Source organism: Podarcis bocagei, assembly GCF_964188305.1.
Source record: "Podarcis bocagei genome assembly, chromosome: 2".
NCBI classification, from domain to species: domain Eukaryota; kingdom Metazoa; phylum Chordata; class Lepidosauria; order Squamata; family Lacertidae; genus Podarcis; species Podarcis bocagei.
Genome location: NC_138126.1, coordinates 64,234,653 through 64,258,412, shown reverse-complemented (window position 1 = coordinate 64,258,412; position 23,760 = coordinate 64,234,653). Strand labels below are relative to the sequence as shown.

The following is a 23,760-nucleotide window of genomic DNA, read 5'->3' as shown; positions in this document are numbered from 1 at the left end:
GGAGAGCTGGACTCCAACCAATTCTGGAGGGGACCACTTTGACTACCCCTGCCCTAAGGAGATTCTGCTGCTAATTTTATAACCAAACATTCATTTCCATACAGCATCTGAAACATACTTGGAATAAAAGTAAGTATTTGATGTTCTTCCTTCCCAGTGTATACAGTGGTACCTGTGCTGTGATTTAAATAGGACTACACCAAAGTAAACAGTGGCTTCCTACATAGTGGCATGTTAATGTTTTGCTTTTATTTATTTATGTCGTCAGAACATTGTATTTGATCACTTAAGGGGATACGATTGCAATAGGAGAATCTTTCACTAAGAGCAAAGTGCTCCATTTATCTATGCAGCAGAGAGTTTATGAAACAATTGCTTCTGTATTTGAGTGCCAAGAGTGTTCAGAAAGGTTATTTGTATAGTGTGCAGGTCTCAGTCAATAAGTGGAGTATTAATTTCTGTTGAGATATGAAGTTCTTTAAAAAAAAATGAGGCTGCTTCTATCCCAAGACTCCCCCTTCATATATCTAGATATCTCAATCTAGATCTAGGGGGCATGTAACATTTGCTGGTGACAATTCTCATTCTGATCCCAACTAATCCATCCTACATTCTCATATTATCTCAAACTGTAACAGCACAACTTCACTGATGCTGCTGGAACTATTTCCAGCACTGCTGGACATCGATTTGGCTTCACTTATTGTAGTGGAGATATTGGTGTTTCTCAAACATACTCTTGTTTTATAAGAAAAGTGTTGAAATCACCAGTCATTTGTTAGCTCTTTTTAAAAAGAAAATGAACCAAGCTTTTTTTCAACTTCATACCTTTCCAAATTACAAAATATTCTACTAAATTCCTTCTGGTCGGCCCTGCATTTTGCATTCAGAGGGTTTCAGGTTCAATCCCTGGCAACTACTACTGGAGAGCCACTATAAGTCTGTGTAGACAATACTAAGCAAAATGGACCAGTGGTCTGACTTGGTTTAAACTGCTCCCTGTGTTCCAGGAACAAATAGCACAATGACCATTCAAAGTAAGGAAGAAAGGAGATCAGTTGCTACGAAGTAAATTTATTAATTTTTTTATACTAATCTAGAATCCACCTGTTAATGTTGTTGGAAGTAGCATAGCAGAGATCGTTCAGATTATGATTTAAGACATGGGTAGGCAAACTAAGGCCTGGGGGCCGGATCCGGTCCAATTGCCTTCTAAATCCGGCCTGTGAACGGTCCAGGAATCAGCGTGTTTTTACATGAGAAGAATGTGTGATTTTATTTAAAATGCATCTCTGGGTTATTTGCGGAGCATAGGAATTCATTCATTATTATTTTTCAAAATATAGTCAAGCCCACCACATGGTTTGAGGGACAGTGGACCGGCCCACGGCTAAGAAAGGTTGCTGACCCCTGATTTAAGAGTTCACTTATCATTAGAAGCAAGGATGAGGTTCCTGTTCCTGTTGTCACAGACTGATGAATTACAAATTATGAGTTTGTACATAAGGGTACCAAAAATATGATAAATCATTTGGATTGTTTGAACTCAGTGGTGGTGGGCAGCAGCTTTAAGGCATCTGGAAAATGTGTGTGCTGGCAAAGCAACCAATTCTAGCATGGACATTAAAAGATTGGGATTTGAATTACAGTATTCTTTCATTTGGTACTTGTCATTTGGTCCTTGATCTTAACTTTCAGCTAGCTGGTAGAGAGATCATACAACACTGGCATCAAATATATTGAGGAAGATCGCTTGCTCCTGCATTATCTTATAGCTCTGGTTGTCATAACTCTATTGTGAACCTGCACATGACAGGAGATGGAAGTACAAACACTCATAGCCTCAGTTCCAGAACACTTACTGTGCACATGAAGGCAGACTCCCTTCGAGTAAAGTCAGACTTCTACAAATCCATCAGAATAATTATGGCAACAGGTACCCCCTACTAATACCTACTGTTTGTGATTATTATTACTTATATATTACTGAAGGCTTTTCCATTTGCCTTCTCTCTGGGGTGAAGCTGGGCAGCTGCTGCTATAGTAGTAGTAGTAGTAGTAGTAGTAGTAGTAGTAGTAGTAATTTTATTTTTTTAAAACACACACACATAAATCTGGCTGGGTTTCCCCAGCCACTCTGGGTACCTTTCAACAGAACATTACAAACAGAATAAAACTTCAAACATTAAAAACTTCCCTAAACAGGGCTGCCTTCAGATGGCTTCTAAAAGTCAGATAGTTGTTTATTTCCTTGACATCTGATGGGAGGGCGTTCCACAGGGTGGGCACCACTACTGAGAAGGCCCTGTAATCTATGTAACTCTTGAACCCTTGGCACATGCTTAGGGGAGAGGGGCAGAACTACCACACCAAAGCTGGGGAAAACTGCCTCTCTGCCTCAGAGGAGGAGGAGCTGTGACAAGAAGACTGGGGGGATGCACAGTGGGGCCGGTCTCACACTCCCAGGAAAAAAGAAGGCCTGTGACCTCCTTTCCTCTTCCCGCCCCCCCTCCAACTTGATGGACTACTCCAGTGCCACCTCAAATCCAAAGAACAGCATTAAGGTCATAATAAACTGAGTGACAGACCCTGAAGCACGAAAGGTCATGGGCTGCTCATGCACAAGTTCCTTAGGGAGAGCCTTTCCACCTCCTTTCCTTTCCCACCAGCTGACACAACACTCCCTTCCCCCCATCCAGCCCTTTAACCAAGCGATAGAACTACCGCAGAGCCCTCCTCGTGGCACCACTAGCATGCAGCTCGCCATCTCAGCTCCTCCCCGCTTTCCTCCTCCCTTCAGCCAGCTGGGACCCCACCGCCAGGTGCAGCCTGTCACACACACACACACACACACACTTTCCTCCGGCAGTACTCAGGCAGCAAGATGTCTTGGGCCAACCCTGCAACTACTATTTTAATGCATTGGGTACCAATACCAATACACAACACTTTCAGTTGCAAGGGCATTTGCAACTGAATGCAATTGGAAGAAACCTTTTGAAAAGGCCAGCTTTCAAGCAAGTGAAGTAAAATATATTTCAAAGCTCTGTAGATTCCATTTATTCCATCTTGTGCCACGTCAACGCTGCGCTGCTTGTTGCGTCCTGTGAACTAAGGTGCTGGCTAGCTTCCACAAAACTTAACATCAGACATGATCTCAGCTACCGTGTTCCTGAGATTCCAGCTAATACCACGCCTCTACTCCTTGCTTCTCATAACTATGTTTTAGTTCTCTATCAGTGTATGCCAGATGTGAAGGAAATGAGCTGACCTTACAAATAAAGATCTTGTTTGTATTTGTTTTGGGATTATGGGGTTAAGATGTTGGATTAGGCATGTTGGCTGGGGCTGATGGGTGTAGGAGTCCAGCAATATTTGGAGGACCACATATTGGTCACTCCTTGATTAACCCCATCAGGCTGTCTTCTGATGTCACTAGAGTGAAGCAGCAGTCGATGAAACCAGAAACGGTGTGTTGAATATTGAGGCATTCTTTGTATGAATCAGCAACCATGTGGTCTGAGCACTTCCAGGGATAACAGTGAGTCTCCAGTGAGAATTTCCCATGTCTACAAAGGAAAGTCCTAAGCTGAGTCATAAGTTGAAGGAAGAGGGGCCACTAGTTAGTGGAAGAGCACATTCATAGCATGGGAATTTCCCACCCATATTTGCTCCCTGGATTTCCAGTTAAATGACTCAGCAGGCAATGGGAAAACCATTTTCTCTGTCTGAGATTCTGGATAATATGCATCACAGACAAGGAGTAGGGAACCAGTGGCCTTTTGGGTGTTGCTGGACTACAACCCCCATTATCCCTGACCATTGGCCATGCTGGCTAGGGCTGATGAGACTTTCCAACATCTGGAAAGTCACCCATTCTGGGCTGATATAAGGCAGCTTCATATATCCTACGTATATCATCTGACTCTTATTTCTTCCTTCCAGATTCTGACCAGGAAAGTGTGCATATCCATCCCTCTTCTATTTTGATAGATACCTTCAAGAGATGTAAATTGAGACACAGTCTAAGAATAATGAAGTTACTGGGACTCTTCCAGCCCTTTTCTGGCCGAACCTATAAAACCACATGTGGTGATTAATGCATCGTACAACTTAATACAACCTAATGATTTGTCTGAAAGGAGGAGGAAGAGAGGAAAGAAAAGGGAGAGGCCAAAACTAGGCAAAACTGACTTGGTAGAACATAAAAAGTGTATGAAGAGCCCTTCTGGATTCAACTAAACTTCCATCTGATCCAGCATCCTGCTTCCAGTTGTAGCCAACTAGATGGTTCCATGAGGTCTTCAAAAGCAGGACATGAAGGCAACAACCCTACTCTGTTACATGTCCCCACAATCTTTTATCCAGCTGTCTACTGCCTCTAAACATGGATGTTCCACTTAGCTATCATGGTTAATAACTATCTAATAGACATGTCCTCAAGAAATCTGTCACACTACAACATTGCTAACAAGGAGTCTCAGTTGGATCTTTCTGCTGCAAGCTGCACATCTGAGGGTCCTTCCAGCAGGGAATGAATGTGCTCAGATTTGGGGATTGATTTAGACTTCAGTCTTTCTCTAAATATGCAACCAGAGGTGTTGTCTGATTCCTAGCATCTTTTCAGAGCCATGATGCAGGGGCCTCTTATGAAAGGCTGTGAAGGAAGGCATCTGGACAAGCTCTTCAAGGAATCAGACCTAACCACTTCTTCCAGAGTACGTGGAGCAGCAGCTGCCATGTGAGTCTGTACGGAAGCAAAATGATACTTCCCAATTACACCACCATGAATTCCACAGACGGTACAAGTGATTGGGGACAAGTGCCAACCGCAATTGTTCTCGCAGTCCTCATTATTGGGACTGTGTTTGGAAATGTGATGGTGTGTCTAGCTGTCTATTTCAACCGGAGGCTCCGCAACCTGACAAACTGCTTCATTGTCTCCTTGGCCTTCACAGACTTGTTGCTGGGCCTCATGGTGCTACCCTTTTCGGCCATCTATGAGGTCTCCTCCCATGAGTGGATCTTCAGTGTCACCTTGTGCAATATCTACATCAGCTTGGATGTCATGCTTTGCACAGCATCCATCCTCAACCTCTTCATGATTAGCCTTGATCGCTACTATGCTATCACAGCACCTCTCCGCTACAACACTATGGTCACTCCTAAGCGGGTGGCTGTGGCTATGTTCCTTATCTGGGTGGTGTCACTGATGGTCTCGTTCCTACCGATCCACTTGGCCTGGAACACCAATGGCAGCACTGTCCAGAACACACAGTTAACTGACGGGAAGCAGGAGTGCAAGCTGGAGGTCAATGCTGGGTATGTTCTGGTGGATGGCTTGCTTACGTTCTACCTCCCTCTGCTAGTCATGTGCATCACATACTACCGGATATTCAAAATAGCCAGGGAACAAGCAAAGAGGATCAACCACACCAACAGTTGCACAACCATCAGAAATGCCTTACCCACTGTGAAGGAACACAAAGCCATTGTGACTCTTGCAGCTGTGATGGGAGCCTTCATTATCTGCTGGTTTCCTTATTTTACAGTGTTCACATATCGGGGTGTGACGGGTGAAGCATACAAAAGCCTGATGACCATTGTCATGTGGCTTGGTTACGCCAACTCAGCACTGAATCCAGTTTTATATGCTGCACTGAATAGGGACTTCCGGACAGCTTATCAGCGGTTACTCAGGTGTCGGAGAGTGGGACCAGATGCCAGAGAGGTTCCTCTAACACATGAGATGAGAAATAAGACTTGTAATAAGGAAAGTAAACTTCTACAGCTGCATACAATGAATGGAAAGAACCCTGTTGTCCAAGATGGCACAGACAGGTAAGCTTTCTCTTACCTTTGAGGGGGAATTGTTGTTGAGAGGGTTTTGGTGGTAGAAAAAGGGTTGGAACAGGCACTGTTTAGATTCAGGATGCAAGCAAAATATATTTAAAGTTGCATTTGGTGCACTGTGGGGCATGCATCCACTGGCAGATTCGTTGAGAGCGATGAAATAAGTCTGGTTTTTCCTAACTCCAGCCCTGATTAGTCCCACCAAGGTATGTCCTGAACAACTTTTAAATCTTGTGCTTTTTCCCCTGCCAGGAAGCACAGGGAGAGATTTAACTTTGGATATATTCTGTCAAACAGAGGGAACCATCAAAGATATGCTACGCACACAAACACCTACACTACTAAATATATTGATGCAATCTTCGAGCGGTGTGAGATTCCAGGGGTTCCAGGCACTTACCCAGGGTCCTTTTTCCTTGGAATATGGGACAGCAGAGACTGTGGTGTTTATGATTTATGGTTTATTTACACATATACACAACTTGAGCATTAACATTCCCAAAGGATCTGGTTTCTCCCATAGTCACAGGCTTGGATTCAAACAGACATCAGATATTTCTCTCAAACACTGCTCGACACTCTTTTTCTAACCACCAGCCACTTGAGGGCAGGGACCCCAACCATCTGTTATCTCACACAGATCTACTTCCTTGGTTCCCTTAATAGCCCATCACCTAAGCTATCACCTCAACAGGAAGCTTATATTTTAACACTTGCTTGCTCCGGGGGTTAGAAGAGTCTCTGCACGCAGTCTACTTGCCCCCACCCCAAACTCCTAGCAGCATAATTATACATAAGAGAAATAAAATATTTTTTTTTTAAATCCTGCTAGGTGCATGACAGAAAATGCTGAGGAACTAATAAGCTGTATCCGTACTAAATGAAACAACAGTCACTTGGGTTTGAAAGTGACTGGCAAAGGGGAAGGTAGACTGCTGCACTGCAGAACACTCCTTTTTGCAACTTTGGCAGTCACTGCATTTCAGATCCACACATGTTGTGCTTGCATGTGGCTTGAGTGGCAGCCAAGTTCATTAATCAGTACAAGCTCCCACTATATATGTTGATTAAATTCTAGTCTGGGCTCTTCCTTTTCAATAACATGCAAGATAATACAACTATTATCTTAGTTATTAAGACTTAGTATATGGGAAAGACATCTCTGAAGTACTGGCTACAGAGGGATTGGGGGATGGTTGCCTGGCTCTGTGCAAGGATACCCAGGTTATGTTTCTTGTATTTAATGGCCCACTCCTAGATTACTTCAGCATAGCAGGAATACATGGTGAGAACATAATAAGAGCCTGGCTGGATCAGACCAAAGGCCCATGCAGTCCACCCCCCTGTTTCCCAGATTCCTGTGGGAAGTCTGCAACATGGAGTGCAAAGTTCTTCTGGAAGTTACAAGACTGCCATGGCAATTCCTTCCACATGATATATTATTGGGAAGCAATCACATTACATAGGGATGGGCCCTAAAGTATATAATTCTTCATTATAACTGTCGAATGAGAAGCAACTGCTCTACATTAAGCCAGGTTTCTCTTTCGCAATCAGTCACTATTTCTACATGCAATAGTCTCCAATAGCTTTGTTTAGTCTCCGATAGCCATTTATTTTTGTCATTTTGGAAGCAATGCAGAGGATTGTGTGCCTTGATTTTCGTTGTTGTTGTTGTTGTTCATACAAAAAATAGGCAGAGATGAAATTGGGTCAGTCCACTCCCCTGGAAAGGTACCAATGTATCTCAAAATCAGAGCCTCCTGTCATGAACATTTGGTACTTTCAGTTCTACATTGATTCGGTTGTGCAGTGGAATGAGTAAAGAACATCCCTAGTTCACTAGGTGGAGGGGATTTGTTCTTCTGAAGTGTGATATGCACATACAGTAGCTAAGTGGATGTTTGAGATAAGCAGGAACAAATTTGCGAAGGTTCCAAATGTAAGATGCAGAAAGAAGAAGCAGGGTAATCAGTGCCAGAAGAATTTAGGTAGGTCTGATTACCCTGGTTATAAGGATTTACACTCCTAAAGGCCAAAGCAAATAGGAGTGCGGGTATGTAGTATAATTTCATTGCTTCCTATAAGCAATTCTGACTTTCACCTCCTTCCAAAGCTTTGATCTGATCCCATGGCTGCAACTTGATAAGCAGCAAGGAAACTTTCCATCTGGCAGATAGCACTTACTTTCACTGCCATGGCTCCAGGAAGTTCCAACAAAGGGTTGATTCTTTTGTTTTATCACAGCTGACCCTGGGATAAGGTAGTGAGGCAAAAGGACTTATCAACAGCAATGGTACACCTGGGTGCCAACAGCTAGGACTGGTGCTGCTGCCTCGTCATATGTTACAATGAAAATGTCTCCAAAGCACAGATTTGTGGCACAATTGTGTCATTTTCAGATGCAATAGCACCGAGAGATTTTATCTGCTGCTCTTTAGAAACCATGATGAATCACTCTGATTCCTTAACAGTTTTTTAAATGACGGCAAGGGCAAACTTTAAATATATGGGCTTCTGTTCCATGATGTATTTCTGTTCCAAAAGTTTTGTTCAGGTTACTACGGACTGTGGTTCACCTGATGGTTCAACCACTCAGCACTTTAATGGAGAGAGAATGATTCTTATGCATATGTGTGATCTGCATAATCGGGACAAGCAGGACATAGCTGACTTCCCAGAGTAAGCAAAAGGTTGTTGAGGTTGGTTTCAGTGCTGGATTTTGGGTGGTACAGACAGTTCCTCTGCACAAGGCACCAAGCTGAGAGGACATGAAAGAACAACAACAACATAAAAACAGCCCTATATTTATATGGGTAAAAAAGAAAAGGGACCCCTGACCATTAGGTCCAGTCATGACCGACTCTGGGGTTGCGGCGCTCATCTCGCTTTATTGGCCAAGGGAGCCGGCGTACAGCTTCCGGGTCATGTGGTCAGCATAACTAAGCCACTTCTGGTGAACCAGAGCAGCTCACGGAAACGGTGTTTACCTTCCCGCCGGAACAGTACCTATATATCTACTTGCACTTTGACATGCTTTCAAACTGCTAGGTTGACAGGAGCAGGGACCGAGAAATGGGATTCGAACCTCCGACCTTCTGATCGGCAAGTCCTAGGCTCTGTGGTTTAACCTACAGCACCACCCACGTCCCAATTTATATGGGTACCTATTCAATTATTGTGAAAATAATAAATATGGGGGGGCACCAAATTTTGCCCTCATTCAGGGCTCCATATTACCAAAGTCTGCCCCGGTGGTTGTCTCTCTAGCTTTGTGTTATGCTATGCATCCTCCATGACAGCCATTTTGTGACTGACATTCCTAACACTCCCTCAAAATTTGAAATATGCCCACTAGTCAGTTGCACAAACCTACATTTCTGGTATGCACTTGAATTTGTACCGCAAAATACTGAGTCTGGAGGTGACCTGAATACATGTTGGAGCTCCCTGTGGCTGTCATTTAAGCATTTAACAGCATACGTTTAACAGCCTATGAATGTCTACTTGGAAGTAAATCCCACTGAGTTCAATAGGACTTACTCCCAAGTATGATTGCAGCCTAAATAAGTGGCTCAATTTGCAGAGTAAGTAATGTAAAAGTAAATGAGCTCCACTCACTGAATCAGCTTGGTTCAGCAGAGTAATTTTGATAACATGAGTACTTTGTGTAAATTAGAAAACTCCTTTTTTGAGAAAACTCTCCCTGTTGGTGCAGACGATGCATTTCTGCAAATCAGGCCCATTAGTTACTGCCATCTTCTAAATCAAAGCAACAGCTTCATTCTGAAACTCTTCGTAAGCAGCACTTTCTCAGTTTTTCCTCTGCAATAAGAAACCACCAGAGAATAAAGGAGTCCAGGAAATGGGAAGTGAAAGTGGACATGGAGAGAGTTCATTGAGGAAATGCTGGATTCACTGGAATAGTTTAATACAGTAAGCAGCAGAGGTGACTGGGAGAAGCAGCTTATGGCTGGAAGCTAAAATGACACCAATTCCTATTGAAACAAAAGGCAAACAGCATAGGTAATTTGTCACCAAGGCCTGATCTGTAGAAGTATTTCAATATCAAATAGGTTTTTTATAGGATGTCCAACAGTCCAGGCAGAAATTAGACCAAGGACAGGCTTTATTGTTGAAAATAAAAGAGCATTTACTTTGTCTGAATGTTCCCTGCAACATACTTAGGCAATCCAGTTCAGAGCTCTCCATTCTCTACAATAGAGTCACCTTGTCTTTGATACCTGAAATGCTGCCACACGACTTGCAGCCAGGCCCCAGTCACATGTAAGTGTAAAAGCCAATGTTTCCATGTAGGTTTTAGGTTGGCTGGGATCTGCTTAATAGAGCATGTTACTCTGGAGTTATGTGAGCTACACTGGCTTCTAGTTTGTTTCCAAATGCAATTTCAATTGCTGGTGACTGTAGAGCTCTAAATGGTTGGTTATGTGAATGGCCTTTTTGGTGGACTCTTCTTCATTGGAGGTTCCTAAGCAAAGGTTGGATGGTCATCAGTCAGGGATTCCTTAGTTGTCACTCCTGGTTGGACTAGATAACCCTTGAGTCCCTTCCAACTCTATAATTCTAAGTCTGTCGGCCTTGTTGTCTTTGTGCTCAAAGGCTCTGTCAACTGAGACACAGTACAGGGTCTTCTCAACAAGGGCCTTCTCATTCCACCAAGTCTGTAGATTGCTTTTACCTGGGACACCAATTTGGTTCTCTTTCCTTTAGCCTTTGGGTAAATGTTCACGACATACCTCTTTTTCACCAGGCTTTTGCATTGCACCCTGCTGCTACAACTAGTTTTTAGCATTGTGTTGTTTTTTTTAACTCTCAGTTCTTTTGTATGTTTTACTGTGATATTATTGTGATTTCCTATGCATTTGTTTTTCATTATGCTGCAAGCTGACCTGGGGACTCTTGTCCCCGAAAGGTGAGGTATCAGTCTTCCAAATAAATAAACAACCACTACCATTTCCGTGATGGCAGCATCTCAAAGGAGCATCACAGAAATCTCAGCAGCCACATTAATGCTACTCATGTCAGTTCACACAGATAGCAAGTCCGCATGAGTCAAGGCTGGAGGTGTCACACACACTCTTCCTGGGGTGACCCTGGTAAGCCTACCTTGTGTATATGGCACCAGCACTCATTCTTTGTCTCATTGAATGAACCTGTTTGAAAGGGGGGAATTTATGCTGAGCAACATAATTAATTAGAGGTACTCACCTCAGCATAGGCATGCCTGTCAACTGTCCCAGAAAAACCAGGACATCCCAATTCCCCCTTCAAGAATACAGCCATATTGGGCATCTTGCTCTTGTGCAATTTTGGGTCCCCCAAAAAGCGATCTCACACAGGGCCCCCAAACACGTGTTTTTGGGCACTGTACCCCCAAATAGCTCTTTTTGGAGGTCCACGATCTCACATGCATCATGTGACTCATGCGGGATTTCGGACCAGGAAGATGGTACCTTGGATTTGGGCCAAGTCATGTTGGAGGATATGCATAGGGTATTATGAACAGGGTGGCCACTTACATACTGCAAAAAAGAGGACAAATGAGGGCATATATTTGCATTAAAATTCATATGCTAATTTATATGTATAGCTATGAATTGAAGAATGAGTATTATAATTTAAATAGAAATACAACGGTAGGGAAGATTGTAACCAACTGACTCTGATGAGGGGCAACTTCAAGGCCCCTCCTGCTCTTCCTTCTTAGGGTTCTTCGACGGCACAGCCTTTCAGATAGAGGATGCATTCAAGCAGAGGACTGTCCTCTGTAAACATATGACCACCCTAATGATTAAAGTTATAGGGTGAGTAATCTTGAGAATATAAACACTGAGATCCTAGAGTAAAACAAGAAATGCACATTCTTGCTTTGTTCCAGAAGGCATTCTGATCTGTGCTTATATTTATTCTTCTTGAGATGGTATATTTTGAAGTCAAATATACTAATCTGTATTATATTAAGAAGCAAAACTAGACTCCTGTCTGAGGTGAATTTCAGATCAGATTTTGAACCATTTTTCCACCAGAAAGTTCCACACCCTTTTTCAGTATTGTTTTTACTTTAGAGCAGAGGTTTCCAAACTGTGGTCTGTTGACAAGTTGCATCCAGGTGTTCCATGACAAGCCTGTAAGATCACAACTAAAAATAATACAGCACATTATGATTGCTGCAGCAGACAGGAAAATCATTAAGTTGTCCACCAACCTTCAGTAGTTTTCAAGTGGATACTGGGTGGGAAAGTTTGAGTACTACTACTTTAGACAGACCAACTGCACATTCCCTTACCAGCTGACAAGGAACTACATGTGACAGAAGCAGACTGATGGGAATCTAAATTTAAAACAACAAGCTAGCATCAGTGTGGGGGGGGGGTAGGGAGCTGAACCATCCCTCTGGTTATACATGTTCCCCAGTAACAACTGCAGCACAGTTGTTTCCTCCCACCCCCAGCCAAGCTCCAAAACCAGACATGAGAACTGGTGGGAGAAAAAGTGGTTGGAGCATAGCAGCTTGAGGGGGGGAAGTGGGGGTGTGGGGGTTAAGTCCTACCAGCCACGTCCAACCAAGCTGTGCTTTCGATCCCAAGAACCAACCCGTTTCTATAATTCGGCAAGACCTCAGCTGGGTCTTGTCCCTTTCATGTTTACATTGATCCTGGAGGTGATCTGCAGGTTGCTGCTTGGACCTGTCAAATATGAGGAGAAATATGCTCATTTTCCCTGCAGAAGTAACTGCATTACTGGTCACAAATGAGACTGCTTTGAATTGTAATTCTGGTTTTCCTTGCCTGTTCATCTCGGAACTGGAGCATAACATAAACCAGAGCACATGGAACACAATGTGTTATCGTGCAGCCAAGTAACAAGATAATAATAGTCTGAATCGCGCATATATATATATATATATATGCAGGTTTTGGTGTCTTCGGGTGTCTTCCCGTGTAAGAGTTGGGGTGTCTAGGCGACGTTTCGACGAGGTCTCACTCGTCAGACCTCGTCGAAACGTCGCCTAGACACCCCAACTCTTACACGGGAAGACACCCGAAGACACCAAAACCTGCATTCCTGTACCCGTGAAAATCTACGAAAGCATATATATATATATATATATATTTAATTCTCAGCATGTTGTTGTCTTGTGTCACTGACAAATCTTTCTTTCTCTTTCTCTCTCTCTCTCTCTTTAACCTTTTCAGCCCTGGGCCTTTTCCCTAAAGTGCACACAGGCCAGGCCAGGCCGTTAACAGTGGTCACTGTGACATAGCTCTCACTGTCCTCTTCCAAAAAACCATTGAGGACAGAAGGACAAAGTTAGATTTTCCGCTGGGGGAAGCTTAAAATCGGGGGCACTTGGGTGAGTACAAGGGGTGTCGCATCTAGAAAGGGATAAAGCTGTTTTGCATAGCCCAATTCAATCTCCTTCCTTCTACGGCCAACAGGAATCCCTGGGTTAGGTAGGGTTGCCTCTTTTCCCCAGAGAGACATTCCTTCCGTTTATAAACAGCTGCCAGGCATCTCCATGCTAGGGGAAAACGGCACAGCTTATGCGATCTCTGTCCATTGCACAGCTGCTAAAAGGTGTTGAGAAAACAGCAGTGACAACCCTACCCCAGATTGGCTCGCAGGCAGGAATGGAGCCACCCCATTTCTTTCCAGTTCAGGCAGTTACAATACCGTCCCACTTTTCCTGTCCCTGTAGCTGCTTCCAGTGAGTGTTTGTCATGAGATCGGTGCAGGTTTTCTGCAGCATCCCCACAACATAGTTGGCATTGAAGTATATGCCTTCTACCACTTATCATGATAGCTAAATCTCAAAGTAGTTTACAAAGATAGAAATAAATCAACATGGTTGCAGAGCTGAGTTGTGGAAGGGTCTGTGGGTAGGAGGAGGGATCTTGAGATGAGGCCTAAGAGAAGAGTTAAAGGCAGACAGGCCTAGTATTGTCATTAGTGCTTGAGTAGGAATGACTAATGTTGATTTCTTAAGAATGGCCCACTGTCCATCTCTACAAATAACTGTCTGGCTGAGTTACTGGAACAGGCCCCCAAAATGACATCCCAGTATTTCTCTTGCTTCACATTCTGGTCTCCCTTTGGATTTTCCCCTAGGTTCCAGTAACATTCAGTCAGCTGCTTACTCATTTCTCACAGGACAAGGGAGATATGACCATTTTCTCCAAGTTTCTGATACTAATAAAATGAAAATAGCATCACATGTTTTCATGAGGAGAAAGAATGTTGCTATGCCCCCAAGGCAGTGGTTCTCAACCTGTGGCTCCCCAGATGTTGTTGGACTACAACTCCCATCACCCCTAGCTAGCATGGCCAGAGCTCGGGGATGATTGGAGTTGTAGTCCAACAACATCAGGGACCCACAGGTTGAGAACCACTGCCCTAAGGGGAGCACTAGGCCCATGTTTCCATCATAATGGTGGGAGAATGAGGGGTGCAGAAGGAATTTGAAAGGCTGGATGGTCATGAGTGCTTAACCCTTTCTGCATCAGTCCCCAGTTCTTTCCAACATTGTAAAATGAGTTTTTCCCAACCAGAAACAAACACATCTTGAGCAGCAGATAGAGAAAGCAGCCTGCCCATGCAAGAACCCCTTGCTGTTGTGTTCATAATGTATTGTCGTCGTAACAAACAATTGCAGAAATAAATAACACATAGTTCTCCCCTGTGGTACTGACTAAACAAAATGAGGAATCTGCTTTCGTTGGGCTTATCTACAGTTCCTCTTGTCCCGCTACTTCCCCAGGGGGAACTGCTCTTTTGCACTCAATCAGAGCAAAGGGAAATTCAGGTTTTCTACAGGTTGCCGTTTGTTCGGATTTAGAGCTAAAGAGGTATTCCTTGGGAAAGAAGCGGCGTGATGAGGAAACCGCTTATCCTGAGATTTCTTAGCACAGGGCAAGCAGAAGTGTGGATAAGCCCGTTGACTGGCAAGTCTCACTCACTAACGGATTTTGAAACAACTTACTTTAAAAAACAATGTATATTTTCCTGTCACATATTACAGTACATCATAAGGAAGCACCCCTAAGATGCAGGCTAAATCATGTAAGGATTTGAGAGCAAGGGCAGAACCGACACAAAATTGTTAAGATGCTTGAACAGGCAGTGTCACCGCCGTCATCACATTCCCTGTGCTTTCTCTGCAAAGCAAAGAGTGAGATAATAGAAAGCCTATCACAGGTCACATTGCCAAGGAGAAATTTTATCACTCTGTTTCAGCATGTACAGGATGTGAAAGAACAGCACAGCATGTAACTTAGTGAGAAAGACCCGCTCTCTCATTCGGATGTGTTTCCCCTACATGTGATAGTCCTTGTGGGGCTTTTAGTTTGCAAGATAGCCTGCTCATTGCAAGGCAGGTAAACACATGTATAAATACACTGAAACAGTCACACATATGCTTTTGTCTTGCCTTTGAAATCATTTCAAGGCAGTTTGAAAGTCCAGTTTAAAATAAATAAACAAACCATATCCAAATGTCAAAAGTCACCAGAGGATTACACCCCACACAGGGCAGCTAACGGTAGATGACCCTGTGGGGAGAGGGGATAGTCCTGCAGGAACAAGCTCTAATGCAGGCACAGGCAAACTCCAGCCCTCCAGATGTTTGGGACTACAATTCCCATCATCCCTAGCTAACAGGACCAGTGCTCAGGGATTATGGTAATTGTAGGCCCAAACATCTGGAGGGCCGTAGTTTGCCTATGCCTGCTCTAATGCCTTCTATGCCTACTGTTAGCCAGGAAGAAACCATACTGTGAAATTTCCACCTGAGCAACTGCTTTCTGTTGACTTCACAGTTGCCTTTCCAAGTGTTGCTGTTCTTTTTTTATTATTATTTCTGCCAGTTCTTATGGGTGTCCCAGAGGTGGCTGCATGTCAGTAGCTGCCTTTTTGAAGATTCCATCATTTACATACTTTTCCCACAAACCCATTTCAGCTATCCAATAATGCAAATGACTTCCGTTTTCAGCAAGCATTCCTAGTGTGGCAGGCATTGCATTGTTATTTAACCCCCCTTACATGTTTTTGATCCACAGTGTTGATGGAAAGTGAATCTAAGGACATAATCCACATGTCCCTTTTGACCCACATTTTCCAGACACAGGTCCTCACTTTAAAGCTCCATGTTGGAACACTCTTTTTTTTTCCCTTTGCCCCAGAGTTTTCCCCATGAAAGCCCACTCTTTCAAGCTGAAGGGCAGCAAACAGTAATTTGGGTTTTTCATAGATTGCCGCTTGCTCCGATCCAGCTTTAAAGAGCGGGTTTTCACAGGGAGAGCTCTTGAATGAAAAAGGCAGGGAGCTTGGTCCCAGATCTTTAAAGTGGCTGGAAAGTGAGGAGGTAGAAGGGTAAGCATGGATAAGCCCTGAGTCATACATGGAAAGTCAGACTTTGAGATTATTTGTCATGAGTCTGGAAAACCTGGGCAGGGCTTAGCAAAGTAAGGACAGAATCACCTCTGCATACTGTCCCACGACCCTCTCTTGCTGATAACATGTCTCAGCTTTATTGACTGTGTCACAAGAAGGGGAAAAAACCTAGAGGTCACCTGACTGCCAAAAGGCAGATACAATTGTTGTGCTGGCTCCACACAGCGCACTTATAACCTTGCACAAGATCGCAGGCAAACAGCCGGATGGAGACTTGAAGCAGCACTGCCCACAAGCAGCTGCTCCTGGCGGATTTACAAGCTAGGAAGTGCAATCAACTCACCTCTTCAGGTTTGAAATGAGATTTTGCTGCAAGTGTCTCTTGGCCCCGTGGTAATGATGTGACAGACAGTGACCCTTGAGTGCATCCATCTCAGAAGCCTAAAAGCAGCAGGATGGCAGGGGCACTTGAGTGGTGCCTTTTGAATAAAGATGAGGGCCAGGCCTGGCTGAAAGAGGAAAAGGAAGAGCTTTTGTGCTTGACCAAGCTGACTGATAGGCATGTAATTGAGCATGTCACTGAAAAACCTCATCCCTGAGGCCTGCTCAGATCTCTCACTCGGAGCATTAACCTTCTTTTCTTATTAAAACCTTTCATGTTGGCAAAATGGCCAGATGAGAACTTCTCAAGTAGTTCGGCTGACATCTAACTCTAGATTGCTCTCAAGGTCTTTCCAGGTTGTTGATCCCCGGGAAGAAAGATTACAGATACATTCTGCTTTGCATCAGTGGATCTATCCCATTGACAGGGAAACAGAAGACGATAGCTTAATAGTACAGCATCTGTCTAACACATATGTTCATGTTACTATGCAGCCTAAACACTTTATAGAAAAGCAGGCAAATGGAGTTGAAAATTGAAAGTAAACCCTTCAAACAGTTTGAGCAGGCCACTGTTGCATTTTGGCCTACAGGAAATTCATATGAGCCGGTGGCCTCCACAAGAGCACTTTGATAACGCAGTGCCACAAGAATGTTTGATGCCTCTGTGGGGACAACCCATGCAAAGGGACTGATCAAGATGCTCCAGAGCAACTACATGAGGGCTGTGCTCACCTTGCTGCCATGTGTGCAACTGTGGTGGCTGAGCAAGGGATACCATACTTTGTGGGAATCCTGGCAGATATATGCGCAGCTTTCATGTGAATGTGCTGTTTTATCCAGATGACAACTCCATGTGAGCGTCTTTGAGTCAGAAGCTTTGTGGTAAATCACTCTCAGAGAGGGGCTGCAGACTAGTTTGAACTTGCCCTGCAAGGATGTCTCTGTCTGTTACAAACCCATCAGCCAGAGAACCTCAGCTAAAATTCAAGCTATGGTTGTGTATGCATGACATTTCCCTTGTGCTAGCAAGGATGGCAGGCTCCAGGCCTGTAGGGATGCCAGCAAAACTCCCCTGTAAGTGAACTTTGGAGGCTCATAATGCTCAGCTCTGAGAAGAGGCAGACATCACATCCCTGAATTCTTCCTGGCTCAGTTTAAAATATGAGGCAGAAAAGAATTACTTGCTTACATACTCTCTCCTGCCCAAGCAGCAACTCACTTCTCAACTGCCCCCATCCCCAGTTCCCTTTAACTGGCATTTAAGGATTCCAGACATGGTGAGAAGGAGGGAGGTTGGGCCCTTTTAAATGTGGTTTAAAAGGAATGGGGCAGGGGTTGGGGACTTTAAAAGTATGCATCCCTGGCCAAATCTGGCCTGAACTGGAAATAAACCAAGTCATTCCCACAGAAACAGAGGTCAATCCAATGGGGGGGGGGGTTTAAAATGAATATGTTAGGGAAGGAATGGGAAAGATCATGCTACATGTCACACTGCAGTTTGTCTCTTTTAAAGGGACATGCATATTGTTCATAGAATCATAAAAACTGTAGAGTTGGAAGGGACCCTGAGGACCATCTAGTCCAGCCCCCTGCAATTCAGGAATCCTGCCCACAACTGTCCCTGGGTGGGACTGAACCACCAACCTTCCAGTTAACAGACAAGACATACTGAGCCACTGAAATGAATATTTTTGCTTCTAGTTGTCCCCTCCCCACATGTAGCAATGAAAGTTGGGGGTGGGGTGGCTTTTCAGGCATCTACCTCTTCTTCTTGGTTTCCTTTTTCTTAATGTTTCATTTCCTCTACTGAAATATTTGCTGCAGACCACAAACAGCTCATTGCATCTGTGAGGCTTTCTTCTTCATCATATACAGTATCATTTCCCTTTTGCCATTTTCTCCTGTGGTTTCAAAATACATCCAGCTGCTACTCTTAAAGGCACATTTGCCTTTTGATCAAGTAATCTCCAAGACAATTGTTCTTCTCCACATGCCTGTTGCAAGACAACTGGCAGTTGGAGCAGAGTTCTTCAGCCAGGCAGAGGGAAGCAAGCTTCCTACAGCTGCTTGTTCCCTGGCCTATGTCTGTGGCCAGTCTGGTCTTCCCATTGCCATGGTCTTCTTTCTGGTACAGCCTCACGCTGGAACTTGTTCCCCTTGCCCATCTCCATTTTATGCATTATATTTGGTTTAATGGGCAGGTCTCAGGTTTTTTTTTTTTTAAAAAAAAAACCAATCTAGAACAGCTCTGATAATTCTGGGATTTGACCATTTAAAGCCACCGTCCTATTCACACAGACCTGATAGTAAGTCTCATTGAACTCAGGGGGACCTCTGAGCAGAGCTGTGTAGGAATGCACTGTAAATGTGCCTTTGGATCATCATCCTCGACGGCAGCATTCACATCGTCTCACGTCCACAGCTGTACAGTAGATGAATAGGTAGTTAAATGCTTTTATGCTTATAATACATGGCTTAGATTTACTGCATGCCATTCTGTCTCAAACAGCACTATAATCTGTGGCTTATGCACATTCTTCATAGGTCACTTCCAGATAGCAAATCGAAACTGATTTCTGACATCTCTCCATTTGTAAGCTACACTAGTAGTTACTCATTTCCCAGCACTAAATTGTTTATCATAGAAGAACGTAACTGAGTAATTGGAGAAATGGACCCTGTATTTCCTCTCAGAATGTACATTCTTTTGATCTGTTCTGCTTTGTTGTTTTTTTGTAGCCATAAACATGTCTAGCACCATCACATAGCCTGCTGTGTACTTGGAACAAGGAAGCAGATTCTAAAGATGGGAACATTGGGGAATCATTGGGGAAATATTTAAAAGTATCTTTTAATTGTCAGTCTGAACTATTTTCATTGCTGTTCCCCTTGTAGGAATCTGAACCCACCATGTGATAAATCACCCTGTCCTATGCTGCCCTGCTGTCAAAGTCTCTGTTTGGCCAAGGTTCTTCCCAAGAGAGATGTGTGGAGCCCAATGTTTGATCAGCCAGTGGCAAATGCAAGGAAGACAAGGCAACCTTCTGCACCCCATACAGTTATCTACTGTGTCTTCACCTGAGCCAGGACCTGCTTTCTTATGAAGTTGGATGTAGAGAATTATGACTCAAGGTAGCTCAAAGATTGCTTGAAGGTTGTTGCATCAGGTGCACCATCTCAGTCTTCTCAAGATGGTTCGATAGGGGGCTTACTATGCAGGGACTTCGATTTCCCTGAAAGACTCTTGACTATAAATGTGGTGTGAATCCAGAAGTACTTGGAGATGTGTGACTGTACATACCTATAGGATTATCTGTCCACATCTAGGACAGGAAATAACTGTGGCTTGGGAGGAAGTGACAAAAAGGAAGGATTTCGTTCTTTTTGGTATGGTCATTATACTCCAAGGCATTTATTGCCCTGTTAGTCTACAAATGTCATATTTATGCCCTCGGGATATTTCTTGCATTGACAGTATTCAATATGGAGTCATCTTGCATTTTCAACATAGTTTGTGGTTTCCAAAACATCTGATAAAGTGCATTTGACAAATGTTTTGAATATTTAATAAATGTTAGCTTCAGGATTCAACAGTGTTTGGCTTCTATTTATCAAGTTTTCACTTTGGTCTTCAATGTATTTCTATTCAAAAACAGTAGGGAAAAAGAAAGAAAGAAACAACAGAGAAGGTATTTTGCTTAAATGTTAAGTGGCATTTTACCTTTTAATGTTTCATGATAGGATGACATACACTTTGCACCCAGATACTTTTGAATGGTAGAGTGTGAAGGCCTTTTTGGGGTGGAATGGGGATACTGGTGTCAATGGGATGCTATTTTCAAAGATAAAAAAAATTCTACTAAAATATCCAAATAGGTACAGTGGTGCCCCGCAAGACGAATGCCTCGCAAGACGAAAAACTCGCTAGACGAAAGGGTTTTGCCGTTTTTGAGCAGCTTCGCAAGACGAATTTCCCTATGGGCTTGCTTCGCAAGACGAAAACGTCTTGTGTTTTTTGCAAGTTTGTTTCCTTTTTCTTAACACCGTTAATACAGTTGCGACTTGACTTCGAGGAGCAACTCATAGAACGCGGTGTGGTAGCCTTTTTTGAGGTTTTTGGCGATTTTTGAAGCTTTCCCAAAACTTTTCCGACACTGTGCTTCGCTAGACGAAAAAACTCGCGGAACGAATTAATTTCGTCTTGCGAGGCACCACTGTATTTAACAAGCACTATTTGAAGAGCACACAAGGTGTGTGAACAAAGTATCCCATACACTTTGGAATGTGTAGGGTGTGTTTAAATTTCAAATATGATTAATTAAAAAACTTCTGAAGATGTGAAGAATGGAACTCTTACCCTGCTGAATGGCCACAAGGCTTTCACCCCAGTTGTTCAGTGTGTGGTTTGAGGGCAGATACAGCTTGTAGCCTGGTTTCTTCCTTTCTGCTTCTGCAACCCAACAACCAGATACCCATGACCATGCCATGATGATAATGAACCATAATGACTAATCTCTGAAGAAGAATGACAGTTTCTAGTATGACTGTCAGCTCTTGAATTTTTTTAAAAGGCTGATAACAACAACAACAACAGATTTGATTTGATTTGATTTGATTTTTAGCCCACCCATCTGGCTGGGTGGTTTGCAGCATATCTAAAAACATAATAAAAATATAAACATTAAAAAAATTCCCAATACAGGACTGCTTTCAGATGTCTTCTAAAAGTTGTGTAATTCTTTATCTCCTTGACATCTGATAGGGGGCGTTCCACAGGGTGGGCGCCACTACTGAGAAGCCCCTCTGCCTGGTTCCCTGTAATATTACCTCTCACAGTGAGGGAATCGCCAGAAGGCCCTCGGCGCTGGACCTCAGTGTCTGAGCAGAACAATGGGGGTGGAGATGCTCCTTCAGATATACAGGGCCAAGGTCATTTGGAGCTTTAAATGTCAGCACCAAAACTTTGAATTGTGCTCAGAAACATACTGGGAGCCAATGAAGATCCTTTAGGACCAGTGGTATATGGTCCCAGCAGCCACTCCCAGCCACCAGTCTAGCTGCTGCATTCTGGATTAGTTGTGGTTTATGAGTCACCTTCAAAGGTAGCTGTTTAATTCAAAAGATGGAGCCCAGCAATTTTGGTGGACCTGGGGGTGGACTCTGATGTAAAAGCTGTCCATTTGCATAATATGCCCACCAACCTAAAAATGTGATAGTGGCTGCAGCAATGTGCCTGGCTTTTCTGGCAAGAGCACAAAAAAGAGCTCTTTTATACCTCAGGTTGTTAACATAGGTCAACAACATGTTTTACTGGAGGGTCCCTCTGCATGTCAGAATTGTGATAAACAACACATTGACAGGGGGCATCTAGCAAACCTGCTATACCTGGCTTTTGACAAAGTAGTTGATTTAAAATAAGAACCCAAGGGATGAACAACACCTTTCATAGACAAATTGTCAAAGAGGACCCTTTTTTTAAAAAAAAGTAGCTGAGGAGGGAGGCGAGGTTGGGGATTTGGAGCAGAGAAACAGCAGCAGGGAGGGGTGCTTACTGGTACCTCTTCCCTGCCTGTGGCCTCTGGTCCAAATCTCCTTGGAATTGGGACGGGTGGTGGGGAGCCTTTCCACCATGTGCAGAATAATGTTTGTGGCTGTAAAGCAGAGATGGGGAAACTCAGGCCAGAAGGGCCAATGGAGCACTTCAGCTCTCACTACCTGGCCCTTGGAGCTTTTTCCCAGGCCACACACCCCTCTCCTGCCACACAACTCACCTGCCCTCTTTTGCACCACCCTTGAGTGTTTGTTTGTTTTCTGAGCAGAATGAGTCCTTGAACTTCGATAATGCTTCTTGCTTGCCTGGCTGGGGAGGAATGGGGGGGGGACTAACCTGCTGTACATAGGTAAGATTTGCACTCGCTGTCATGCCCACTTTTGCCTCTGGCTTTGCCTACCGCTGGCATAGGGTCCCCAGAAGGTTGTCCAGAGGGAAAGCGACCCCTGGAGTGAAAAAGGTTCCCCGTCCTGCTTTAAAGAGGGAAAATTATGGTAATGGACAGCTTTCAGGTTTGGAAATCATGAGCAAAAACTTGCAATGAAAGGCTTAGCAGTGCCACCTACCTGCCAGATACATATTTTTTACTCTCCGCAAATCTGGCGCTGCTCGCTCAATATGTGAGACACGGTATTGTGTATTTCCACAAAGGAAAACGAGACATTTCCTCATGTCTCCCAGAAACTGTAAAATTTACTGTCAATGGAACAAAAACAATTCTGATGAATCAGGAAGAGAAAGAAAGGATTTTGTTTTGTCAGTTCTTGGGAATGTGTTGTAAATTTTGCCATCGAACAAACCTCGAAGCTCTTTGCTACAGCGAGGCATGAGAGCTCAGATTTTATATAACCTGGTGGAATTTTTAATATGTGAGGGAATACTGCAAGGATCTCTCATATAACTATTGCAACTTTTATCTCTTTTTCTTTGCCAGGAGATTTATAGGAATTCAATGTTTTGTTCTTCTTGGATCTCTCCAAATTCCTTTTAGCAGTATGTGACCACACTCTCTTGACACCTGCTGACATACTGCAAAATACACACAAGTTCATATAATACATACTTAACAATTGCACAGAGTGTTAATGCTTTTTTTATGTAGAGCATCTTTTCTCAAAGGGAAAGCACAATGCATGAAGTAGTCCTCTGAGTCTGAGTCCACAGGCTGCATTGAAACTGGATAGACCAACTCACTGACTTCATAATGAATGGATGTGAGCGAAGCAAGTAGTCTAAACTCAGAATCATCAGCTATCTTATTTGAGTGAACTGTCTTAATCAAAGTAGCTGCAACAGTTGTGTGTACAAGTTTTGGAACCAGGAGTATCTCCTTTTCAACATCCTTCTGCTGTATTGATGTGTTGAAATGTCAAAATTCATAGAGCTGTTTTAGAATGGGGTGTAGCAACACAATGAAGAGAATCACATTTTCCCACTTTCTCTCCCTCTGCTAATTCTGCTATTTTTGATGTCACGTGGCATGTTCTGTGCCTAAAGTTCAAAAGTAAAGATTCGGCTCCTACACTATTGTAACCACAAAGGAAAACGAGACATTTCCTCAT

General features: G+C 43.5%; 1 protein-coding gene across 4 annotated transcripts in view; it reads left to right on the top strand.

Moving 5' to 3' along the window:
• Window positions 1–20,238, top strand: part of HRH2 (histamine receptor H2) — a 30,524-nt gene extending 10,286 nt beyond the window's left edge. The window contains exons 2-4 of one of the 4 annotated variants that reach the window (XM_081184964.1): window positions 3,946–5,841; window positions 11,558–11,678; window positions 19,543–19,681. In XM_081184964.1, the coding sequence (XP_081041090.1) occupies window positions 4,763–5,841; window positions 11,558–11,645 (1,167 nt within the window). In that variant the 5' untranslated portion in view covers window positions 3,946–4,762 and the 3' untranslated portion in view covers window positions 11,646–11,678; window positions 19,543–19,681. Of the gene's footprint in view, window positions 1–3,945; window positions 5,842–11,557; window positions 11,679–13,070; window positions 13,224–19,542 lie in introns of those variants that run through there. The other 3 variants (XM_081184963.1, XM_081184962.1, XM_081184965.1) reach the window with 3 other exon arrangements.
• The last annotated feature ends 3,522 nt before the right edge of the window (window positions 20,239–23,760 follow it).